The following is a 24,258-nucleotide window of genomic DNA, read 5'->3' as shown; positions in this document are numbered from 1 at the left end:
CAAGCAGATGCATTATTACACTAAGATAATCCGTCGCAAAAAAAAACCATTTCCCATTAAAGTCCAGAACTGAATAAAACTCAGCTAGTTTATAGTCATTATATATATGGTTTTGTCATACAGGAAATGTATAGGGGAGAAATGTAAGAACACAAACGAGTTCGGCAGGGAAAGCGACCATGGCAAAGGCGTGGATGCAGTGCGCACTCGGCCTCAAACTGGTTGGGGGTTATGATGTCGGCGAGAGGAACCACTTGGTCTCGGTAGACAGGAAGCAGCTCCTCCGGAACGTACTGCGTCGCACGAAAGTACACACACAACAACAAAGACCCCCCCCCCCCGGCACAAAGCCATTTGTCAGTGCAAGCGCTGTTTGCGAGCAGCACCTATGAAGGCCGGCGAGGCACACGATGGGTGTGGTGGCTCCCATACCCCCCCCCCCCCCCGATTAGCACAGTTGACTACGTACGGTGCGAAAGAAGTTCAACGTACATGCATACGGTGTGGCCAGCGTCACACCCGCTCGCCTGTGTTTCCCGTGCCGACATTCACACACTGCCTCAGGCACTCGTCGAGGGCTGGGTCAACTAGGCGAGGTCCCAGGAACCGAATCGGTGTTGGAAACACTTCCATAAAAAGCTCCCATAGGACGTGGGGCGAAATATGGCGCACGTGCCGGACAGCAAAAGCAGTACGGACTCGCATCCATTACGTTCTTGAATAAGGCAGCAATATGTTAAAGAAGCTAATGCCAATGTCGAGGTCTGCTAACCACGAGAGGGCTTCAGGAGATGGTTCGTGTAATTTTGGAACTCCTTCATGAAATGAGCGCAGAATACAGCGGTTTACTATATGGTCCAAAGTTTTGAATCAAGTAACCCAGAGAATTATGATGAAAGCAAGCATTGTAATAGCACCAATGACGATGTGTATTGCAACAATAACACTGTCTACGAATGATTATAAATCATTCAGAAAAAGGGGTACACGCAGGCTGGAAACCATCAAGAGTGATAACACACCTCCCATGAACATTACTATGATCGACGTATAGATCTTTCCGCACTTACGACCCGAGCCACATTATGGTGAAAGAGGCACCGCGCATTCGGCCGCTCAGTTCGTTCGTAAATCAGCGTGCAGTTATTGCGCCGCCCCATTGAAACGGGTGGGTGGCGCAGCGCACGCCAAAAAAACGAATGTTTGCTGAATTGGTCCCGGAGTAAAAGCAAACGAGCCGCCACGGCAGGCGGCTGTGGAACAGTAACGGCGCAGCTGGACGCGCAAATTGTCGCGGCTCGGTGGACAGATGGCAACGCGGACGATCGTTTTACTTAAAACTAGCCGGGCGCGTCGCGGGAGAGATGTGCCCCAGCCTCACCATAGATCCCTCGCCATTCCACTTGTCCCCCAGGACTGGGTCGCAGACTGCAATGCAAAAGCAAGTTCGAACACAAAGATAAAGACAAAGATCTCCCGTGTCGGCTGTTGGTTTGGGCAAGTGCACCGACGAAATCCGGCATGCAGCGCGAGGAAGCCACGTGGCCAGAACCACACCCGGCCAACTTTGTCTCCCCAGTACTGATGTTTTATACCCACTGCACCAGGTACTCATTTAAGTCCGAGTTGACCTAGGGGAGGCCCAGCATCGGTTCAGATATTCGTCACCGATTGTTGGCCGTGAGTGGGAATTGAACTCGTGCCGCCAGGTTCATAGTGCACTGTGATAACTACTGCGCTGTCGTTCAACAACACGCCTGCACACACACACACACGTGTGTACGCAAGCGTGCACACACACGTGTGTAAGAACCATTCATAAAACACATTTGGCAATTAAATAAAATGACAACTGCAAGGTTTGATTAATGAGACGCTAATTAAAGGTTGAAACATTAAGGCACAACCAAAGAGTGCAAAACCCAGTGCAATCCAGTTCCAACTCTCTGTCCTACCTCTACTCTGAAGGAGCTAATGTTCACAACATTTACACTTTACATATCGAGTCCATTTGTAAAGTGTACGTGTGGTTAATTATGACTGTGGCGAGTCTTGCATTGTGATAGATTTTTACCCTTTCAACGGGTACAAAAACTGACACCCTTATACAAGGCATCATGTTTGCAATAACCACAACACAAGCAGTCAAATTGCAAACAAAAAGAAACAACTCTGATAATGATAATGATATGCACTGTCATATCAGAGTTGTTTCTTTTTGTTTGCATTTTGACTGCTTGTGTTGTGGTTTTTGCAAACATGATGCCTTGTATAAAGGTGTCAGTTTTTGTACCAGTTGAAAGGGTAAAAACCTAGCACTATATTTTGCCACTGGTAAAGGAGGTCTCATAGTGAGTCTTGCATTGTTGCATTTGTGCAAGTTGACAGGTGTTAATCAATCTTTTTTTACTGCTGTTGGCATATGCCACAAATGCTAGTCTGCTCCTTAAAAGCTCATCGATGGCAAAATGTGCTCTTGTAGTTGTGGTGAGGCATCACAAAACACGATCGATAAAACAGAAAGACTCCTGCAATTAGAGCTCAGAAAAAGGATTCGGGAAGGGGCCGTTTAAAATCTGATTTCATCAAAAGTTGCAGACAGAGTCCTGTGGGACCAGCAACTCAAGTTGCAGTCCAGCTTCCACACTGCGCATCATGTAGATTAACAACAGCATTTGTAAAAAAAAAAAGGGGGTGACAGATTGTTTAAGTCACAAATATATTTATAATATCGCTCAGTGGAACTTCCGTAACCCACCAACAAGTGGTAGCAGTGAGCTGAAAAGTATTGCACTGTGTGCATGCGCGTTTGCATTGGAATGAATTTCAGGTAAATAAAATTGAATTTAGATTTCCCATTTGTTGGAATATTTGGATGATGTACATCATGTAGTAATTTCACGTATCTTCGTGCATATCGAGCAGGAAAAGTGCAAATGTGACGTCACCTCCCACGATGTCATAGTTTCGATCAACAATAAAAAAATATATATATTTTCGAGGCATCCAAATATATATACGTGTGATTTTCGGATTTTTTTATTAACCCAAAAATCAGGAACACTTCCCTCATGTGTACACTATTTATAAAATAAGATATGTTGCTGCCTAAGAGCAGAGTTGGAAAAAATGGGTATTAGCCAGGTTATTCTCGCTGCTTCATGAAACGTGCTGGATTATTAAGCTGATATTTTGGACCTTATGGACATCCGCTTAGAATATTAAATTCCTTTCGACACATTTGGGTGAACCCAGAAGGTCCGAAACATGTTTTACATTTTAGACCGATGTTTATAAATTGTGTCAGTCACAAATTAGCCGAATTTGAGAAGTTACTCACAAATAACGTGCTCAACGTGGATATGCCGATGTTTAAATTATTTTGCACCGTAAGTAGCCAACCGTGCGAATCGAAGGTGATTATTACCTGATACCGGACCTCTTGGTGCTAATCACCTCCTATCCAGGAGGCCTGGCTAAGGGCGATGGATCGCGACACCTTGAGGAGGAACATTCAAAACGGGCCATTCATGGCTTTGTGGCTCCTGCTGTATAGCAACGCTGCCCCCTACTGGTGAGACTAACCCCACGTGTGAAACAGCACCTTCACGACAGCCTTGCGCCACATTAACGGAAGGGAGTACAAATTTCAGCATGGGACTTGACTCACGAAATGGTGTGGACCAATCAGTTGCAAAGACACTGCATATAATATCAGAGCATGTGTTTTTTTTGCATGTTCACCACAACTATATGTGGTTAATGCAGACATGATTCCTTGCAAAAGGTTTCAGTTTGGTGTTTTAACATCTTAACACCTGATTTATTGCCAGAAAGGGTCAATATATTTTGATACTGGCAAGGGAGGTCCCATGATGCAGCAGGGTTTCCTTGGGCTGGTGAATCAGAGTGCACCTTTGATCTCTCAAAAGGGGGGGAATGGAGAAAATGCATAAATGTGGAAGCAAGGTTTTACTTGGCAACAAAGCTATTTCGCTTACCGTAAATTACTTTGGGGTTCTGTTTTTTTAAATCCTTCACGATGCCCACCAGCTGTTCCAGGAAGGATTTGTCAGCTGTGTAGCCTGTCAAAAACCCGACGCACACCGACAAGTCTCACAAAGCTCTCGAGAAGCCACCAGCATTCCTGGATGTTGAGCCAACACTTTGAGAAGCAATAAATAGAATGCATATTTACACATACATTTAAAGCACAGCCTTTATGACAGCATAAAGTGAAACAAGGAAATGTTACAGATGTATGTTGAACTTCTTTCACACCGTATGTAGCCAATCATGCTAATCGGAGGTGCGGGGGAAGGACAACAAACGAAACACAAAAAGCAGCTCTAAAGAAATTAGTTTGTTAAGCTAGACGACTTCAAAGTGTACAGCTCCAGTGGCTTCCGAATATTGGAAGAGCATTCCAGACAGTCGCAGAAGAGCATCTGAAAGTGTGCGATGCAGTGACCATCTTTGCTCGATGGCGAGCCAAAAGCCACTGCTGCGAGTTTGATGTCACTGCAAAAGCTTTGAGTTTAATTTCACGAGAGAGAACCAGAACCTGTAAGAGCGGGATTCAGTTATCGTTTAAGTTTTGAAAAATTTTCCCACGATTTATTGCAACTGCGCAAACGGCATGATATTATACGAAGAATCCCATCGGAAATCTCGCCGAGCAGTGCAGACCGTGTATGAGAGAATGGCAGCGGTAGGAGGTAATATCCACACGACAAGAGGTGTTGACCACTCTCATACACTCTGCTATGAGATCGCTCGTCGCATGAGAGCCAAAGAGACATTTGTAATTAGCCGAGCTAGAATTTAGCCAAAGGAAGTGAAAACCCGAATTTTTGCACAAACATCAGGGACCGGGAGGGGGGGGTGAGCGCATTAACTCGTTACACTTGAGAATAAAGTTTAATTACAGAAAGCTGAAACCCACGTGTTGACCCAGAATGTCAGGCTGATGGTTCAGCGCTCTGGCCTGAGCCACCTTGGGATTTGGTTCAAGTAAAATAACACGATCCCAGCGGTGCAGCCTGTGTGTGGCGGTTACATAACCTTTAAATAAACTGCTGGTGCCACAGTTTAAATCATCCCTGAACACGTCTCAAGCAGGGCTTTTCCCTTACGAGTCTCACTTTACACCTCCGTTTAATTATCGAAGGAGGCGTGGCAGCCGGAGCACCATGGAGAATCCAACGGGTTATACAACAATAAAAATGGGTAATTTAATTGCTCACGTAAACATTTCAGTGCTGTGTGGGACCAAGACGGCCCCCATCTCACTTACAGAATGCTGACTGCGATGGCAAGGGGCGATATTCTGCTGACAATTGTGCATTGCACCGAACGTAGTGAAGCAGAGCATGTCGGGCAAAGTTCAGATCAACACCACTGCAGATCATTGCAGATAACTGCGGTATCACTAAGGGTACTGACAACCAGATTTTTTTAGGGCAAGGTGTCGCTAAGCATTTCAGAGCTCATTAAAGTGGCCATGTGATTTGGTGGAAGCGAGGGTACTGCGGGGCAGCAAACCCCAGTTGCTGTCACGAAAAAGAAACGGCTACAAACGACAACACCATAGCACCTTGTGAGTCGGGGACCAAAGTCACGTATTGGAGCAAGAATATTGTCTCCAGATTTTTGCGGTGGTATTGAAGAAGTGAGCTGGCCACAAATGATAGCTCAATAAAGTGGCTTATTATGTGGAAATGTATAGCAGACAAATACTCTAAAGGCATGTTTCTAAATGTGGTGGGAAAAACCGATGGACCTGGAGAAAAATCCACGTGACCACGGGGAGAACATATACAGGCGTCAGGGTCTCCTCTATACCAGGCGAGGCAGTTAACATCTCGCCACCGTAGCGCAGCCGGCGAGCGGACCCACCGGTGAGAACATAGTCATAGCGCGTGATATCGTTGAGCCGGAGGCCCTGGTACAGTTCCTTGAGCTCGTCGGACTTGAGGACTTGGCCACGCCAGTGAGCGTAACCTGCACACGTACACACGCACACAAAACAAAGATCCCCCCGTAAAGCCTGAACAGACTGTTGGGTCAATTGCTGTTAGCGAGCACCTATGAAGGCCGGCACACCATGCGAAGGGGTGGGTGGCCAACAAAACGCCTGGCCGCCTTTTTCTCCCCAGTGGCGATGGTTACACACTGCACCAGGTACTCATTTGAAGCCGAGTCAAACTAGGGAAGGCCGAGGACCAGTTCAAATAATCGTCGCTGGTGTTGACGGAGCGGGAATCGAAACTGGATCACGAGGTTGGTAGCACAGTGCGAAAACAGCGACACAACCGCTCCCCACACACTCACACTCGTACACACGAAAGACATCACCAAAGTAAACTTAAGGGGAATAACCCTCCCACACCCCCCAAAAAAGGAACAGCTCTTATTTTGTGGACATGCGGCATAACCTTGAGGCCTCCTTAATTACAACAGCTGCTGGACTTATCAATCAATGTTTAAGAGCAGAATTGTTGTATGAAGTGGGAAAACAGTGGACCAGTAGAGTCCGGTTTTGTAAAGCGTGCCCCCTTCCGTGTTTTTGTGTACACCTCAGAGTGAAAAAGTGCCAAAACCAATCTGACTTTTGAAATCCGGATTCATGGAACGGATAGTGTCGAGCAAGGTTTAAACTCGAGGTTTGGCAGCCCTAGCTAAAATACAGTATTCGCTCTGTATTGTAAGCCTTTACCTCATTACGAAGGTTCAACTTGTGTGATACAGCCGAGGCCGCACACGTAGTCTCGATTGAAAACTCATTTCTTTAGAGCTGCTTTTTGTGTTTAGTTTGTTGTCCTTCCCCCGCACCTCCAATTAGCATGGTTGGCTATGTACGGTACGAAAGAAGTTAAACATACATACAGTATAAGTATCTACACTATAAGAGATGTTTCTATTTTGGGTTAAGTGTTTCTTGCAGGAGACTGCATTGGCAGTGGTTTCCAAACGCAAACTGAAGCGACATCTCCACAATCCTCATCAATCCTCATCAACACAGTGCCTCCCCAACGCCTCGACACTGCCTCTAGCAAACTCTACGTTCTTCTCTAACACGGCAATGCATGTTAATGACATTGACTTCCCAAAACGTGGTACTTACTTACTTTATTGACCCCAGACAGCTGAGTGGCTGGGTTTATCTTCAACAGGGATTTGAAATAGGATGCTTAAAATTACGTGCAAATTATTTCTTAATTTCCGTTTCAAGCTTTATAGTGGACGTTTGCCTTATTGACAACAAGGCATGGTAAGACATTCATCCAGTTGTGGATGTATAAAGGGACTGAAATCTATATGTTAAATGATCCACGTTGTTTTTTTATAAATGACATTTCACTGCCGTGTTGCTGCTGAATTTTCTTTCATGAGCCTAGAGAGACTTCCCAAATGGGCTGGTTTTAAGTCAGGATTTATTACTCAGACGACTGACCACAGCACCATCTGGCAAAATTTTAACTTACATTATACTTGAATGATCACAGTGGTGAGGGTTCGATTCAGGCACAGGTTTAACAGTCGCAGTTACAATAACAACTCCGTATGCAGCTACCAACATCGGACTTGTTACCAACGAGGCAAGATGATTAATCTCTCTCACGATTCGATGGATCATCATGATATAGGGAGTCACGATATTATTTAGGAAATTATTTTCGTCTTTAACACTGGGGGGGGGGGCATCGTTGCGCCTCTAGTGGCCGCAGGGATCACGTGACATGATCATATATTAAATAAGTGCACATTGAAACACAATGATCACACCCAGAATTAGACAGATTCATGCATCGTGAGTGTAAGAATCGGTTCTAAAACAGGAATGTATTTTCAGTGTAAGAGGAAAGAAAGCGAAGTGGTTAGCAACAAACATTTTTTTAACAGACCACCGGCAGATATGGTGCATCGGAAATCTACTTGCTGTACTGTCTTCTACAGGAAGATAATTTTTTCACCTCAATAAAAACTGCTTTTTTTTCAAGTCCATGTCGCCGTCCACTGGCCGAACTTCAAGAAGAACTTCCCCCGGTGCACAGACACCACGCAGTGAGTGGGGGGGGGTCAGGTGTTGTACCTCCGCAGAACGCTCTGGGGTCCAACACGCCGACACAAATCTCCGTAGATACATTTAATTGTAAACACACACGCACATATATGGGGGCTGTGTTGTGGGCAGCAGAAGGGCCATGCAGCAACACCAACTGTTGTACTGTTTGTCTATTCTCCCGCATCTATGCTCCCCGCATTGACCGACGCGCACTGCCCCAACGTGGTGGCCAGGTTACGGGCCCAATGACCCCAACGACCAGCACGGCGATGTGGGGGTGGGATTTCATCCAGCAGTGGATTGACAGAAAGTGCTCTACAATGTATATCGTTACTTGCTTGACCTGCGTACTCGTAAAATGCATTTGCAATCAAGTGACTCCCCGCTAATTATTAAGAAAGCACTCGGTGACCTGAGAGTCGATGTTATCCTGAGCGATGTCAATAATCCATTATCTCACACTAAATCCGAGCTGCTGTTAAATTGGCCGAATTCCTCGGCGTGTTACTGTATAATTACCCCGAGCTAATACCAAAAGTCACACGCACAGGGAGCTCATAGAATTCCTATGCGGAGCCTAAACATGAACAAAAATCCATTAGAATAAAATGAATTACACCCATCCTGGAGCCATCGATGGAAGGCGTCCCTGAGCGACGTGGGTTATGAGGGGTGTGTTTGTTGTTAACCATACTTCGCCACGTTGGTCAGTGTGGGCAGCTGAAGGAGAGGACTGATTCGGATATCACTCGCCACTGATGATAGCCATGGCAAGGAATCAAACTCGGATGACCAGGTTCGCAGTGAAGCACATGGACCACTGTACCGATCACTCCACTCATGAAGCACTTGTTAACAATGTCAGGCTGTATTGTGGTCTTCATGAATGCCAACATTACCACCGCTGGAATTAGCATTGGGCTTTGTTATTTCCACTCTTGGTCCCAAGTCAGCAGGGAAAATTTCACATTCATATGCCAGGGACCTTAGCAATCGAAGTCTTAAATTGCAAGGGCCGAAGAATCAGCCTGGCTCCGTTCAGAAAACAAGACTCTTAAATGATCTTGAACTCACACAATCTCTCCGGCGGTTAAGAAGCAGTAGGATCCGCCCATTACAACCTGCTTTGGTAATTAGTGCTCGATTAAATCCCACGCAGCCGTCTCAATGGAGCAATTTAAACGTTTTCAAATTGTCCGCGTGTCTACGCTGTCTAGTGGTGAAAGCTCATTTAAATGCACCACACTGACGCATGCGATGCACGAGGCTGCGTAAATACGTCGAGGTGAAACGAATTGGGAGAAGCTTCATTCAGGAATGCTTAACAGCAGCGAACGCAAACAAAGAAACAGAAGTGCTGTTTTTGGCATTCTACCTTGACATAACGACAACAATAATAATGTAAACTTGTAACACGTTACACAGTATTCACTCACTCTCCAAGACGGAGCATGGCTCAGAGGCACGCGGAACACCAGACACAAAGAAAGGCAGCTAAGCGACGAGCCAGCACCAACTATTGTCCAAGCTCTGCGGTCCTATATATATATTAAACATGTGGGAGGAAACAGGGACACGTGGAGAAAACCCACGCGTGCGGAGAGGCAACACTATCCCATACAGAGGGAACGGAGTGTGTACACATTCGCTGTACTGTCTTCTCCTGGGTATGGCTCCTCGACATCCATGGGGAGAGAGTATCACAACATTTGTGCAGTGATCCACCTACCCTTGCATCAGGTGCTGGATTACAGGCATGCACCACCACCATTGAATCACTACAATGGCCAATACAAACACCACATCAGAGGCTAAAGACTGGTGATTAGTGGAACGGCTGAATGAGACAAGTTTGATATTTTTGCCCTCTCAGCCAGCCAGACGTACTGCCTGCCTTTGTCCACGAGCCCACCTTGAGAAGAGATATAACAACAGTACTATTCTAGCTGCCCTCTCTATCTGATCTGAAGGGCTACTACTTTAAACATGATGGTATTGCAATTATGTTTCCAATTGAAAGTGTATTGACCTTTTTTCTTTGACCTTTTCCCACATTTTAGAACATTTATGCTGTCAGTATCACAAGTAATGAGATGCAGAATGCATTAGGAACTATTGCAGAGCAGGGCATCTATAAAAGTATCTTCCTATCTGAAAGAATTATGATCAGACATCAGTTTGAAATGTGCAGATGAAATGCTGACAACATATTCCTTACATACTTATGGGGTTTTTTTTTTTACTGAAAATATTTAAGCATTCGAATCTATCATAGACAAGATGTTGCTGAACATCTGAGACTCTCATATCTCGAATGCCACGGTGGGTACATGAAGGTTTAGAGGGGGTAAAACTTGTAGATAAAACCTTCACCATACCAAGTGCGTGTGTGCGTGTAGTTTTATTGAGCAAGTTCAAACTACAGTGTCATTATAATTATTAAAAAATGGATGATAAAATACCTTTACGGACACCCCTGTACTTTAGCCTATTGGCTTTCCGGCTCAAATTGACGGGCCGCATTTGTTTAAACGCACACACTGCGACTGCTGGTGCCAAGGAAGGGTGGCGCGAGCGGAGTTCACGCTTGCATTCCGGTTCTAGGTTCGTGGACTAAAACCTTGTTTCGATAACAGCACACACCATGGGTGTTCTTCACAATCACTCTCGTTATTATTCCTACATTAACATTAGCTGGCCCGCCCATGCTGCTGACACACTTGGGCTACGCCCATCTCTAAACCTTTATAAACAGTTTGCCTTTAGAGACTAACCCCCCTTTTCCTGATGATGACCGCTTGTGTTGCGATTGAAACGTCGTAGTTTTATTATATTTTTATTGTATTTTAATTATATTTAAATTCCTGAAAGAACCAAGAATAAGTCTAGATTATAGAATAACAGTCCGCTCACTCAGGTTAACAACCAGGCTACAGTCTACATCATAGACTGCCAATGCGCTCACCAGCTTAAAAGCTAGGCTACAGTCTCCATTATAGACTGCCAGTACGCTCACTCAGTTTAATAACCATTGCTACAGTCTACATTATAGACTGCCAGTACACTCACCGAAATGAATAACCAGGCTACAGTCTACATTAGTGTTTTTTTGTTTATTATTTTTATTTTATTATTTTTAATTCACTTTCTTTTTTATCATTCTTTTTCTATCTACGCGACTTTACCGAAAGAACGAAAGAACCAAAGAACACGAATTCCTGCAGTCACTGTCGTGATCATCTCTAGTTCACACATTCATCCGCTATGCTCTTCCGTGGCAAGATTGTGACAGGTTCACGGAAACGTCGGGAATGGGTTCCGAAATCTTTGAACCTCTCTCTCAACGATGGTAACAATTACAAAGTAACCGTAATGGGTTAAGGGGCAGCGGGGGAGGGGGGAGAAATCAATTAGAGATGGAGCAACAACAGCAATCAGTCGCTACAACGCACCGGCACATCCGGCGGTGGGTGGGGTTGAAGGCCCAGCTGGCTGTAACTGTGTTTCATTTACACGACCTGCCGTTACGCCGAGAATTTATAAGCAAGAAAATCAAATTATAACGATCAATCGTGGGGCGCATTATAAGCGGATGTCAGCCGCGACCTAAATCTATAATTACGTACAATGTGACATTTGTAAAACGCGGCTTTCAATGAGCAATGCCCACGAAATGAATGTCAATGTGTTCAGAGAAAGGAATCTGTCAAAGGAAATTACCGCACGGCATATGTGCATTCTCTTTCATCTTTCTAGATTTTAAGCTTTCGTGACTGCAAGGATTCATATTCTTGGGTTTTTTCGATAAAGTCACGTAGGTAAAAAAATGTAAATTAATAAAAGTAAAATAAAACTAAATAAAAATTTTTACTTTTACTTTTATTAATTTACATTTTTTACCTACGTAACTTTACCGAAAAAACCTAAGAATACTCTTTCATCTTTATACGCGCTGCAGTGGATAATGATTTGCCCTTGTGTTTCTCTTTTTCTTTGGAGTTGAATTTAAAAAAAAATACATCACCAGCATTTTACAATAATAGTAATTTTGGCACATTCTGTTCGAGGACAAACTTACCTTGCATTTTTTGTTGGGTCACACGATATGCATATACTATACTATGTACATTTTCTAAGAACAGAGGAGGAACCAAACACAAATTGATTAAACACTGAAAATTTTTAATCCCACAGACTTTGTCCAACCAGCAGGACCATGCTTTCCGCTAGATTACATATCGGTAAAGTCACGTAGGAAAAAAATGAAATTAAAATTAATAAAAATCAAACAAAAAATCACGACGTTTCGGAGGCAACACAAGTCTCCGTCATCAGGTGGGACCGTCTTGTGTTGCCTCCGAAACGTCGTGATTTATTAGTTAGATTTTTATTTATTTTAATTTCATTTTTTACCTACGTGACTTCACCGAAAGAACTAAGAGTATGAATCCTTGCAGTCACGAAAGCTTCAAATCTAGAATAGATTACATATCTCTTCAGCAATCATTCCAACTGTAACGTAACCCTGGGTGTCTCATTAATGAAATGCGATGTTCTGGAAAATAATCTGTGCAGCATTCCTCATCTATTTCCATCTGTCGGGTTCTCTCCATGTGTATCCATTAAGATGAAAAACATCCTAACAGATGCGAGAGGACCGCAGAGCTTGGACAATTGTTTGGCGCCGGCTAAATTCTTGGCTGCTTTCCAGATTGTCTGTGCTTCCTCAACAATTGTGCAATGCGATTTTCATGCAGGACGACACTATTATAAAACATACCGTCATTATTAGAGTTTGAAGAGGGTTTGCTGGGATAAAGGAAATGTATGCAAGGGTTTATTATAAACTATGTCTCCCTTGCTAAAATGCATTTACCCAGCTAATTTAATGGCATTTTTTAAAATAAACTGTATACATATTATTAGAATATTCTAATACAGGGTTCTTCAGCTGTATTCTCTGGCCACATAATACTAATATAGATTGTCTGTGCTGGCGGGCAACATTACGCATTGACATTCGTGAGGACTTTATGACGTCACGTGGTGTCGTAGCTTCATAACGTCGGCACACGTGACCGCTGATATGGATCTCTTGTCCACAGCTCTCTCATCTCCGTCAGGGTTGTCTCTCTCGTGTCACTAATCTGTATCTCTTATCCACAGCTCTGTCATTTCTACCTCTGTATATCTCGAAGTGCCACATCTCTTAGTGGGCCACAGCTCGGCAGACCACACACTAGTTAAAAATAAAATTAAAGACATAGCACATTATACACAATCATTTTTGTGTTTTCTATCATAATGAGCTGAATCAACCCACTTGGCTATTTGGAAACCATTATTTCCATGATTTCCTCTGGCGTGGTTGGGTGGCTCAGGGGGGGATTGCTGTGTCAGAGAGCTGAACAATGCCTCCGCCCTGAGCAATGCTACTTGGGCCGCCAGGACCGACGTGTGGATCCACGGTGGCGAGATGTTAACGACCTTGCCTGCTATGTGGATCTTTCGCCAGGTTATCAGCTTTTCCCCTCCACATTAAGAATCGACATCACGCATTAAGAGTATGTGGCTGCTGTACACTTCCACGTGATAAGCCACTTCACGGAGCTATCATTGTTGGCCAGCTCGCTTCTGAAAAGCAGCTAAATAGTTCAGTGGTAAAAATAATCTTTTTTTATGAATACCCTTGTGGCCAATGAAAATCTCAAGGGAAGGAAGCTAAATTGTAATTGTTGGTACCCCCAACACCAAGAACGAGCAGCCGGTAGGGACAACTGTAAGGTGAAGAATATTATTATAGATCATCATCATCATCATCGCCATCAGCCATGGTGGATACACTCTAGGTCAAGTACTCTCCTCTCCTATTGGAGGCCCTTCCACCAGCAGTGGCATGAGCGAGCAATTCCAGGGCAGCACCGTTACCCAAGTCGTGTCATTTCTACAACTTCTTAATGGAAATACGACGAATGGCACTTAAAATGTCCATCTCTGAAAACGATTTGATCGCAAACCGCCCATTGTGTTTCTTACACCTAACTGTGTTCATCTTTCTTAAATCCCCCCCCGCCGCCCTCAGCATACCTCATTAATATGAATGACTTCCCGTTACAAGGAATCAGCTGAGCGACAAGAACGATCACCGGGATGTGCCGACGGGGGTCGGGGGAGGGAGGGAGTGGAGGTGGGCGCGAGGAGGGACGGCGACGGGGCGGCTGGCCGTGAGAGCTCTCCCCGCCACACCAGGGGCGGTGGGCACGGCTTGGTGGGGGGGTCCAGGGGGTGGGAGGTGGGGGGGTGAGTTGAGGTGGGGGGGTGAGTTGAGGTGGGGGGGGTGAGTTGAGGTGGGGGGAGTGATGGAGGTGGGGGGAGTGATGGGGGCGGGGGTGGTGAAAAGGCCGGAGGCGGCAGCGGGGGCTGCAAATGACGCGCAGCATCGATCGCTCGTGCCCGCAAGCTCCGCATCGATGATTCGCGGCTTATCTGCGCTGAACACAAACGGAGCCCCACTCTGCTGCGCTTCCCCACACACGCCCCCGCGTGGGCCGAGACCCTTTGCTGGCCGGACATACGCGCACATGTAAGAAATAAGAAAAAAAATTAATGCCACGTAGAAGGGACATAATAAGATATTATGTTTTATTTTTATTATTTCCCTTCTACGTGACTTTACCGAAAGAACCAAGAATATGAATCCCTGCAGTCACGAAAGCTTTAAATCGACATTTTTTTAATGCCATCCACATGTTCATGGTTAAGTCCTCTAATGTGTCCCGTATAAAAGCGCTTTGAACCCCCCCCCCCCCCCCAGCGTAAGGAGCCGTATCAATTTTTTTATTATTATTAATAGTGTCATATGTTGAGTGTGTACGCATCAGTTTAACTAAATATTTTATCCAGCGCTTTCATGCATAAATGATGGCTCGTCACAGAAAATATATTGAGCAGCTGAATTAATTTCTTGGAGCTCACAGCACGTGCAGCGAAACGTCGGACATCGTGCCGAACAACACGCGGTTGAACCCAAACACAAATTAAAGGCAAGCGTTTGTAAACGAGGCCTTCTGTAGCTGAAAGGATACCCAGCAGTCTCAGTGGGCTCTCTCTCCTGCTTATAGCAATGATACTTATTAAATAACGTGTGCAAAATCAAATGTCAATATTAAAAAATCCATTCACAATTACATTTCACACAAATACATTGCAAAGGGCAAGTGCTCCGATACAACACCATCCACCTGAACCGACCAGCCATGGGTGAGCTCGTGTTCTGGCCAATGGCCCTCCTCTTTCTATTAAGAGATAATAACAAAAAAATAATTAAAACAGTACAAGTGCAACATTCTTCATACTATGTCAAAATATTCTGTTGTTCAGGAAATAATCTACGATGCTTTGTCAGTGCACTGCTGGATGAATGCCCCCCACCCCCATCCATGTTGGCGATGACATGAGTTTGACCATACTTCGTCATGTAGGATACTGTGGATTAGTGAAGGGGTGCCCCCGTGACGAGTTCAGATGTCACTCACCACTCATGTTGGCCATGGGATGGAAATGTATCTCAAGTCGCAGGGCTTATCGGTTAGTTCACTAACCAATGTGCCACCACTCCCCCCACCTCAGCTCAAAATGTTAGCTTATTTCACATGTACTTTACCATGAGGATGATGACATGGGGAAGGGGCCTTCATTCAGCAGTGGAAACGTAATGGCTGTTGTTGATATTCATGATGTGTGAGGTTTTAGAATTGCAAATACATTTAATTTAGTCATACAGCAGTGTCATTGACGATGGCATCAGTCACAGTTATTTCCAGTCCATATTAACACTAATTTGCCAATGCAGTCTCGTAAGTTTTACTGAAGATGTATGCAATATAAGCATAAAATAAGTGGAAAACAAATAGATTGAACCAGGTTCAATGGATTGTCCATGTGACATGAGTGGATGGGGGAGGCCATACAGTGAAAGGAATACAGCTCAAGATTGGAGAGGAAGGGGGCAGTTTGAGCCCAAGGGCTGTCGTTGGGCAGAGGATGAAAAGTAAATGGAATGGAAGCCATTAATATATTTATCTTGGTGAAGTGTCCTTTCCTAGGCGAGATGCCTCAAGTCTGGATCAACCTTTCTCATGCTTCCCACCTATAGTCCGAATACCCTTCAGAATCCAACCAACTGTATGATCTCAAGTCATCGTTCATGGCCGTCACCATTTGGAGAAGGTGGAGGGGGAAGAGGCGGTTAATTGTGGTCAGATGCAGCTGAACCAATGTGTATCCGAGTTTAGATGATAACAGTCATGGTAATCATCAACTGTATGGATACAGGATACATTTTCAAGTTATTTCTCCAGTACATTTAGAGTGTATACCAAAATTACAGGTTAATAAAAAAAAAAAAGCAATTTTTTTTATAGGTCAGAGGAAAAAAATCTGAAATATTCGGATGACCGACCTTCAGGAAAAGCTGAGGTTTACAGAGTCTCACAATGTTGGTGGATGAGGTTTGTTTTATAACGCCTCCCGACTTCGAATTAATTGTGTGTCTTATTTGGGAAATGTGTGCCCAACAAATTGTTTATTATTGTGTAAATGTACAGCCCTTTTTGTCAATCCACTGCTGGATGAGGCATCCTCACACTGTCCAGCTCATGGGGGTTATTGGACGACACCAACACGCTGACCAGCGCCGGTTGGTGAGGAGGTTGTGTTTACTTTGGCTGGTTGGTGATCTCTGTTTACAAGACTCACTGGGGTGCTATCAGCCATCATCATTATCGTTTGAAGATGTTTTTAATGCACTACGCACATTACGCTGTGAATTGTCTGACTGAAGCGTAATTGGTTTTCTCATTGTGTGGACATCCAGAAGTCGGTCAAACTCGGATGACTCATTGCACCGCAGAGAATTCGTCACCTGACACAACCTCGCCCTCCAACCTTGCAAATGAATGTGACCCCTTGAGGCTGCTGGTATTGGGATGTATGAAGACAGCTGCTCCTCAGGAGAATCAAGCCCCACCCCGCTCCCCTTGCTTTGTGTTCTTAAATTTTATATCGTTTAGACGTTCATGCAAAGTGCATCTCAGACTCAGAATATGTATTCATTCTGGAGGAATCCGATGAGCTATAAAGCACTTTTTCACAGATGTCCAGTTGGGGCGGGTCAGAAAGTTACAACAACAAACAACACAAAAACACGACAGAGTACAAAGTATATGAAAGGTTAGAAATCCACTTAAAAATATACATAAAACTAAACTATTTTATTTTACCAGGTGAAGCCCGCTGAGCTTTATAGCTTTTTTAGAAGCGACCTGCTCACAAATGATAGCGCAACGAAATGATTTATCATGTGGAAATGTACAAGAGCCAAATAATCTAAATAATCTAAACGCAACTCACAATAACTTTGCATGCTGGGAAAAGTTGGCAGGGAGCCAGGTGGTGAGCCAGCGCCACCAATCGTGCAAGCTCTGCACTCCTCCACACATTAAGATGTTTTAGCCAATTAGCAAGTGTTTATGCACGTGGGAGGAAGTCCGAGTATCTGGAGAAAACCCATGAGTGCGAGGGCGCAACACTCTATCCCACACAGAAGGGGCCGATATTCGTTCGCAGGTACCGCCTTCTCCTGGCGAGCCAGGGGAAGAAGCGAGTTTCACAACATGTGTACGATAAACCAAACCTCGCTGCCTCCAGAGTGCTGCATTACAGGCCTCGTGCGTAGCCACCACCACAGCACTGCGGTGTACAACACCGTGTGAGATGTGTGCTTCTGAGTGACAAACTAATCTCCACAAAACACGCGACCTTTCAAAAGACAACTACGGGCACACGTGCCTATTATTTAAAAATTTACGTATTCCCTTGCTTCGCTGCAAATTTTCCGGCTCTACGAATATATATTCACCCGCACGCGGAACTGCTCAATAAATTAGATATTCAGGGCTGCCTATTTGCTCCGATTTAGCAGACATTTGCCGAGTTCAGTCACCACGACTGTCCACCTCGTCTACCCGTGCATTGCTGTGAACCCCCCCCCCCCCCAGTTGGGCAACATGCTGCGTGTAAAGGCGACCCCCTCCTCTCTCTGTTTGCTTCTCTTTGAGCCGTCGCCGTACAACTACAAACGGCAGCAACAGCGAACAGAAAAGCAAAATCAATCACAACTGCGGTCCGTCTCTGTCGATTAACGCTGATGCGGGCTTTTTGTTACAATCAGTGCGAGAGCTTGAAGAGGGGGGGGGAATGTGGGAGATTGCGTTTTGTTGTTTTCATTTATTTATTTTTCCGCGACAAATACAAACGTCAGGCTTTTTCACACGAGGGCAATTTTCATTTTCCCATCACTGCACCTCCGCCGCGTCCGTGTGACACAGGACCAGGGGCGAGAGGAGCCGGTTCCCCTGGCAACGCGACCACGTCAGGAGCCGTGAGTTCAGAGGCAGCGACATCGCAGGGGTGGCGTGGTGAGGGTGGCGTGGTGAGGGTGGTGAGGGTGGCGTGGTGAGGGTGGTGAGGGTGGCGTGGTGAGGGTGGCGTGGTGAGGGTGGCGTGGTGAGGGTGGCGTGGTGAGGGTGGTGAGGGTGGCGTGGTGAGGGGTGATGAGGGTGGTGAGGGTGGCGTGGTGAGGGTGGCGTGGTGAGGGTGGTGAGGGTGGCGTGGTGAGGGTGGTGAGGGTGGCGTGGTGAGGGGTGATGAGGGTGGTGAGGGTGGCGTGGTGAGGGTGGCGTGGTGAGGGTGGTGAGGGTGGCGTGGTGAGGGTGGTGAGGGTGGCGTGGTGAGGGTGGCGTGGTGAGGGTGGTGAGGGTGGCGTGGTGAGGGTGGCGTGGTGAGGGTGGTGAGGGTGGCGTGGTGAGGGTGGCGTGGTGAGGGTGGTGAGGGTGGCGTGGTGAGGGGTGATGAGGGTGGTGAGGGTGGCGTGGTGAGGGTGGCGTGGTGAGGGTGGTGAGGGTGGCGTGGTGAGGGTGGTGAGGGTGGCGTGGTGAGGGGTGATGAGGGTGGTGAGGGTGGCGTGGTGAGGGTGGCGTGGTGAGGGTGGTGAGGGTGGCGTGGTGAGGGTGGTGAGGGTGGCGTGGTGAGGGTGGCGTGGTGAGGGTGGTGAGGGTGGCGTGGTGAGGGTGGCGTGGTGAGGGTGGTGAGGGTGGCGTGGTGAGGGGTGATGAGGGTGGTGAGGGTGGCGTGGTGAGGGTGGCGTGGTGAGGGTGGTGAGGGTGGCGTGGTGAGGGTGGTGAGGGTGGCGTGGTGAGGGGTGATGAGGGTGGTGAGGGTGGCGTGGTGAGGGTGGCGTGGTGAGGGTGGTGAGGGTGGCGTGGTGAGGGTGGTGAGGGTGGCGTGGTGAGGGGTGATGAGGGTGGTGAGGGTGGCGTGGTGAGGGTGGCGTGGTGAGGGTGGTGAGGGTGGCGTGGTGAGGGGTGATGAGGGTGGTGAGGGTGGCGTGGTGAGGGGTGATGAGGGTGGTGAGGGTGGCGTGGTGAGGGTGGCGTGGTGAGGGTGGTGAGGGTGGCGTGGTGAGGGGTGATGAGGGTGGTGAGGGTGGCGTGGTGAGGGGTGATGAGGGTGGTGAGGGTGGCGTGGTGAGGGTGGCGTGGTGAGGGTGGTGAGGGTGGCGTGGTGAGGGGTGATGAGGGTGGTGAGGGTGGCGTGGTGAGGGGTGATGAGGGTGGTGAGGGTGGCGTGGTGAGGGTGGCGTGGTGAGGGTGGTGAGGGTGGCGTGGTGAGGGTGGTGAGGGTGGCGTGGTGAGGGGTGATGAGGGTGGTGAGGGTGGCGTGGTGAGGGGTGATGAGGGTGGTGAGGGTGGCGTGGTGAGGGTGGCGTGGTGAGGGTGGTGAGGGTGGCGTGGTGAGGGTGGTGAGGGTGGCGTGGTGAGGGGTGATGAGGGTGGTGACGGTGGCGTGGTGAGGGTGGCGTGATGAGGGTGGTGAGGGTGGTGTGGTGAGGGTGGCGTGGTGAGGGTGGTGTGGTGAGGGTGGCGTGGTGAGGGTGGTGTGGTGAGGGTGGCGTGGTGAGGGTGGCGTGGGTGGTGTGGTGAGGGTGGAGGGAGAAAATGGGTTGGAGGGTTGGGGGGAGAGGGGGCGTGGGAGGGTGTGGGGGGGAGAGGGGATGGAGGAGGAGGAGAGGGGAGCCAAGGCATTTCATCACCTCGGCCATTATCATCCCAGGTCCCAATCACCGTCACTCAAACACAAACGCCGTCCCCCTTTCACGAACACCCGCCACGATTAGGTAACGAGCGTGCCGATTGAAAGCCTCTGCCAATTGCACGCATTGGGCTCGACGCCGTGCGTTAACACCCATTTAGTCGGTCGTCAATTTAATTTTCATTTATCTAATGGTGTGCCTGTCATTGAGGGAGGCCGATTTTAACTCGGCTATTTTATTTCTATTTGCGTAAAAAGAAAGGTGTGAGAAGATAAGAATCACTCGTACGTTCCCAAAATAATAAATACTCTCTAACAAACGATATTGTTAGCATGTAATTACCCGTTAATAGCAGTTAATATTATTCGACAGAATCTATTGTATAAATTGTTATTATATTGGTGGCAAGGCTTCGATGGAAGATTTTCACAAAAAATCGGCCCTGTGTTTTAATCTTGTCCGTCACAGATACCTTTGGGCCACACGACTGCAATGCACAAATGACCACGTGCCTTATGGCATTCTAATTATTGTTGATATTGTAATTTGTATCATCATTTTCACTACCTATGAATGTTCCCCAGAGCCTAAGAGTTTTCTCTGCCAAAGCTTCACCTTCCCCAGGGACCTAGATAGCAGCTTCCACGGATGTCTATCGGAAGTGGTTATCAGAAATTTGCACACCACTCAGAGCCCCTTCACCCGCCCGGGGTTGTACAAAGAGCATACCTTGAAGAGAACGCACAGCACAGAACACATGGCACAGCACAGAACACATGGCACAACACGCCACGTGACATCATCAACCATAGCACATCACGCACAACACACCACCCACTGCATACATCACTCGGCCACAGCAGACCACACGCAACAAACGCAACATTACCACCCACAGCACACAGCACCACTAAAATAATTAGCATTGTTATCAGTCGAAGGATCAAATCAACAAGTACCGTGTGTTCGAATCCGTTGTGACGTGATAAGAAGCACACTTCAGGGACGGTGGACTTCGTCTCAAGAGACGGAATGTTCCACTGTACATTATTAAAAAACATCACGCACTCGAGACGACCAGATCATCGAGTGAAGAATCACAGCCCCCGACAGATACATGATCTCAGCTACTAAATAAGGGACAACCGATTTTATACAACAGAGGATTCTATTGAGCATGAATAATTGTTCGTACGAATTCGATGTGGTTAACAGAGCCAGGATCAGAGATTACGTTGGGGTTTCAGGCAACGCACCAGGGATTAGGCAAAGGTGCAGCCATGCAATGTCGCAGTCACGCTACTGCTGGTGGGAGGGCCTCCACTAACTCATTTGTACAGGGTGGTTTCACCTGCTCTTTCCACGGTAATGAGGGATTAATACCCCGGCAAAATGTGAACAGTTTGCCAACAAAAAGCATTCGATCGCAGACATTCGTGTCCACAGCTCCCAGAGTTCATCATTATCAGCCACAATCAATCCACCGCTAGATGAAGGCCTAGGGAGTGCGTTCCCTCCCCTTAGCTGCTCACTTTCTCATTATCTCGACCACTGGCTATCATCCTTTCTAGAAGTCGCATGTCCTCCCCCGAGCTCACTTTCCTTAAACTTTGGTGATACTGTGTTAGCAGTGGCGCTCAAGCTAAATAGAAAAAAACACATTCGTCAATAAAGGCATTGTTGACGAACGTGTTGAGGTTTGTTTTACTGATATTGACAGAATTACGTCTTTAACTTACAGATGTTGTCAAATCCATTTATTCCTCTATCGGTCTCTCAGTGTAAATCCAAGCGTGTATCTCAAATTCACAGAAGGCTATGTACTATCTTCTGTAAGAGGAAAATTACGATGTGGCCTATTTACTAGAAGTGAGACGACCTTGCAGTGCTTGATTTCAAGAACAATGGCCTACCTGCCACAAACTCATTGACCCAGAGTTAGCTTGTCAAGACAAATGCTGCCGGATGATATTGGTCTGGAAAGCAAATAGGCCAATCGACAATTATTTTTTAATGGATATGTGAAGACTCACAATTGCGTTATACTTATAAATTTGTAATGATATGATGACACCTGCTGACTAGAAAGGGGAAGCACGGGTACTACAGGCACCGCTAAGACAACATCCAATCTGAAAGGGAGATGTATCTGGGGCAAAGGTAATGGGCGGGGGTTCGCCGAGATGCTCCGGGAACCTGCTCGAAGGTTCCACCAGAGGGCGTGGCCGGAGGCGGAGCCTAGCCGTGCCTGGGGAGATACAAGCGGGGTGGACGAGGGCTCGGGGTCCGTGTGTGGAGTCTTGGGTCCGGACTGCGTCGCTGCTCGCCGTCATCTCTCTCCGTCGTCCGGCCACGTGGAAGATCTCCTGCGGGCTTCCATCACCCTCCTCGGCACGCCGCCAGTCAGCGGCGTGGCCGAGTGTGGACGGTGGAACGGCGCCGAGTGATCGGACGTGTGTGTGTGTGTAGCCAGTAGAGTCGCTAACATCTAAGTGTTGTACTCGGAGTGAGACAATAAGGTTGGCCTGTGTTGTGCCCGTGTAAGAATAAAGAAGTACCCTCTACACGACGTGTCGTGGAAGTCACATGTTTAACCCACGACGGTTGACAGCAACGCAAAATGAGTTTGCTTTTGCCATGAACAGGGCTTCAGTTTAGATTCAGTGCTCTTGCCGTAACATCTGCTAATCCGGCAGCAATTTGTTAAACAAATTTGTCTCTGCTAATGAGACCCTGAAGGACAAATATGGTCCAATCTTTGCTTGCTTAAACAAATGCTGCTGCAATGACATTCGTCTTGAAAGCAAATAGGCCAATGGACTAAATTTTATTTTTCATTCTTAGTTGGAGACAAAGAACCAGGCCACAATGGTTGTTGTGGTAGATTACACGTGAGAAAATGAACGACAACCACCAGACGTTCACCAGGCCGGCCGTCTAAACACATCAATAGAAGAGCCAGGCTGCTGTATGGCATGTTTTACTTCTTTCGCACCGTACACCGCTAACCGCTCGAATCGGGAGGTGCAAAAGACGACGCACAAGCTGGCGTGCATCCTGCACCACGGCAAGTGGGATGGAGGGTCAGTGATTGGAAGAGTCGAGAATGGGTTTAGTCGAGAATGGGTTTAGTCGAGAATGGGTTTATGAATGGGATTGTCCCAAGCACAGCCTCTGTATTGAAAAGGTAACATCAAAACAAGGTGGCCAGGGGGCTCAGAGGTCAAAAGTGATGAGCCGGCACAGCTGAGGCCTTGAGTCTGTATCTGGGTTCCATCAACCTGTGATTAAACTGGGCTCATCAAGTGGAGTGAGTTGATTGTCTCAGTCCGGTCTCCAATGACTACAAGAAACCCATCATTTAAATTTGGCTTTACCATTTAATTTTGATTAGTCCAGTTCTGAGACTTAACATTTTTAGTTTCATTAAAACACTTTTGCAGGGCGTATAAATAAGCTCCTGAACGTGGATAAAGCTGATTAAAGTGATTTCAGAATTAGTCGTGGGAAATGTGGGGCATTCTCTGCCATAGGGTGAAGCACTGCAAGCTGTAGAGTTATGCATATAAATGTATTTGTCTTGCAATGAGGCAAATAACAACAATTGTAAAAACTACAGAAATGGAGCAAGTAAGCGGGTGACGCTGCAGGGTTATAACCTGCTGCCGCTAATCTCAAATCCATTAAATCATATAATAATACTCCCAACACCTCTACAGTGTGCACATTCTGCAAAACGATTTGCGGAGTACGAGGGTTACGTGCCGCAAATTCTGCTGCATGTCCACAAGGCACACCACCCACAGTACGACACCCACAGCACCCAAACATGCCACACTACCCACGGCACATCACCCACAGCACATCATCCACAACACTACACCCATGGCACCCATCCATGGTACATCACCCACGGCACATCACCAACAGCACTACACCCATTGCACACTACCCACAGTACGACACCCACAGCACCCAACCACGGTACACCACCCACAGCAGAACACCCATGGCCCACCACCCACGGCACATCACCCAC

At 46.8% G+C, this 24,258-nt stretch overlaps 1 protein-coding gene across 5 annotated transcripts in view; it reads right to left on the bottom strand.

The window, feature by feature from the left end:
- The window catches only part of PDXK (pyridoxal kinase), a 67,664-nt gene that overhangs the window by 6,285 nt on the left and 37,121 nt on the right, over nt 1-24,258 (bottom strand). For all 5 annotated transcript variants that reach the window (XM_078878158.1, XM_078878159.1, XM_078878160.1 and 2 more), the window contains 4 exons: nt 5,899-6,003; nt 4,002-4,085; nt 1,382-1,428; nt 208-293 (listed from right to left, as the gene is read on the bottom strand). In XM_078878158.1, the coding sequence (XP_078734284.1) occupies nt 208-293; nt 1,382-1,428; nt 4,002-4,085; nt 5,899-6,003 (322 nt within the window). The remainder of the gene's footprint in view (nt 1-207; nt 294-1,381; nt 1,429-4,001; nt 4,086-5,898; nt 6,004-24,258) is intronic.

Source organism: Lampetra fluviatilis, chromosome 50, assembly GCF_964198595.1.
Source record: "Lampetra fluviatilis chromosome 50, kcLamFluv1.1, whole genome shotgun sequence".
Taxonomy (NCBI): Eukaryota; Metazoa; Chordata; class Hyperoartia; order Petromyzontiformes; family Petromyzontidae; genus Lampetra; species Lampetra fluviatilis.
Note: the sequence above shows the minus strand (reverse complement) of the source record. Positions and strands in the feature narration are given on the sequence as shown.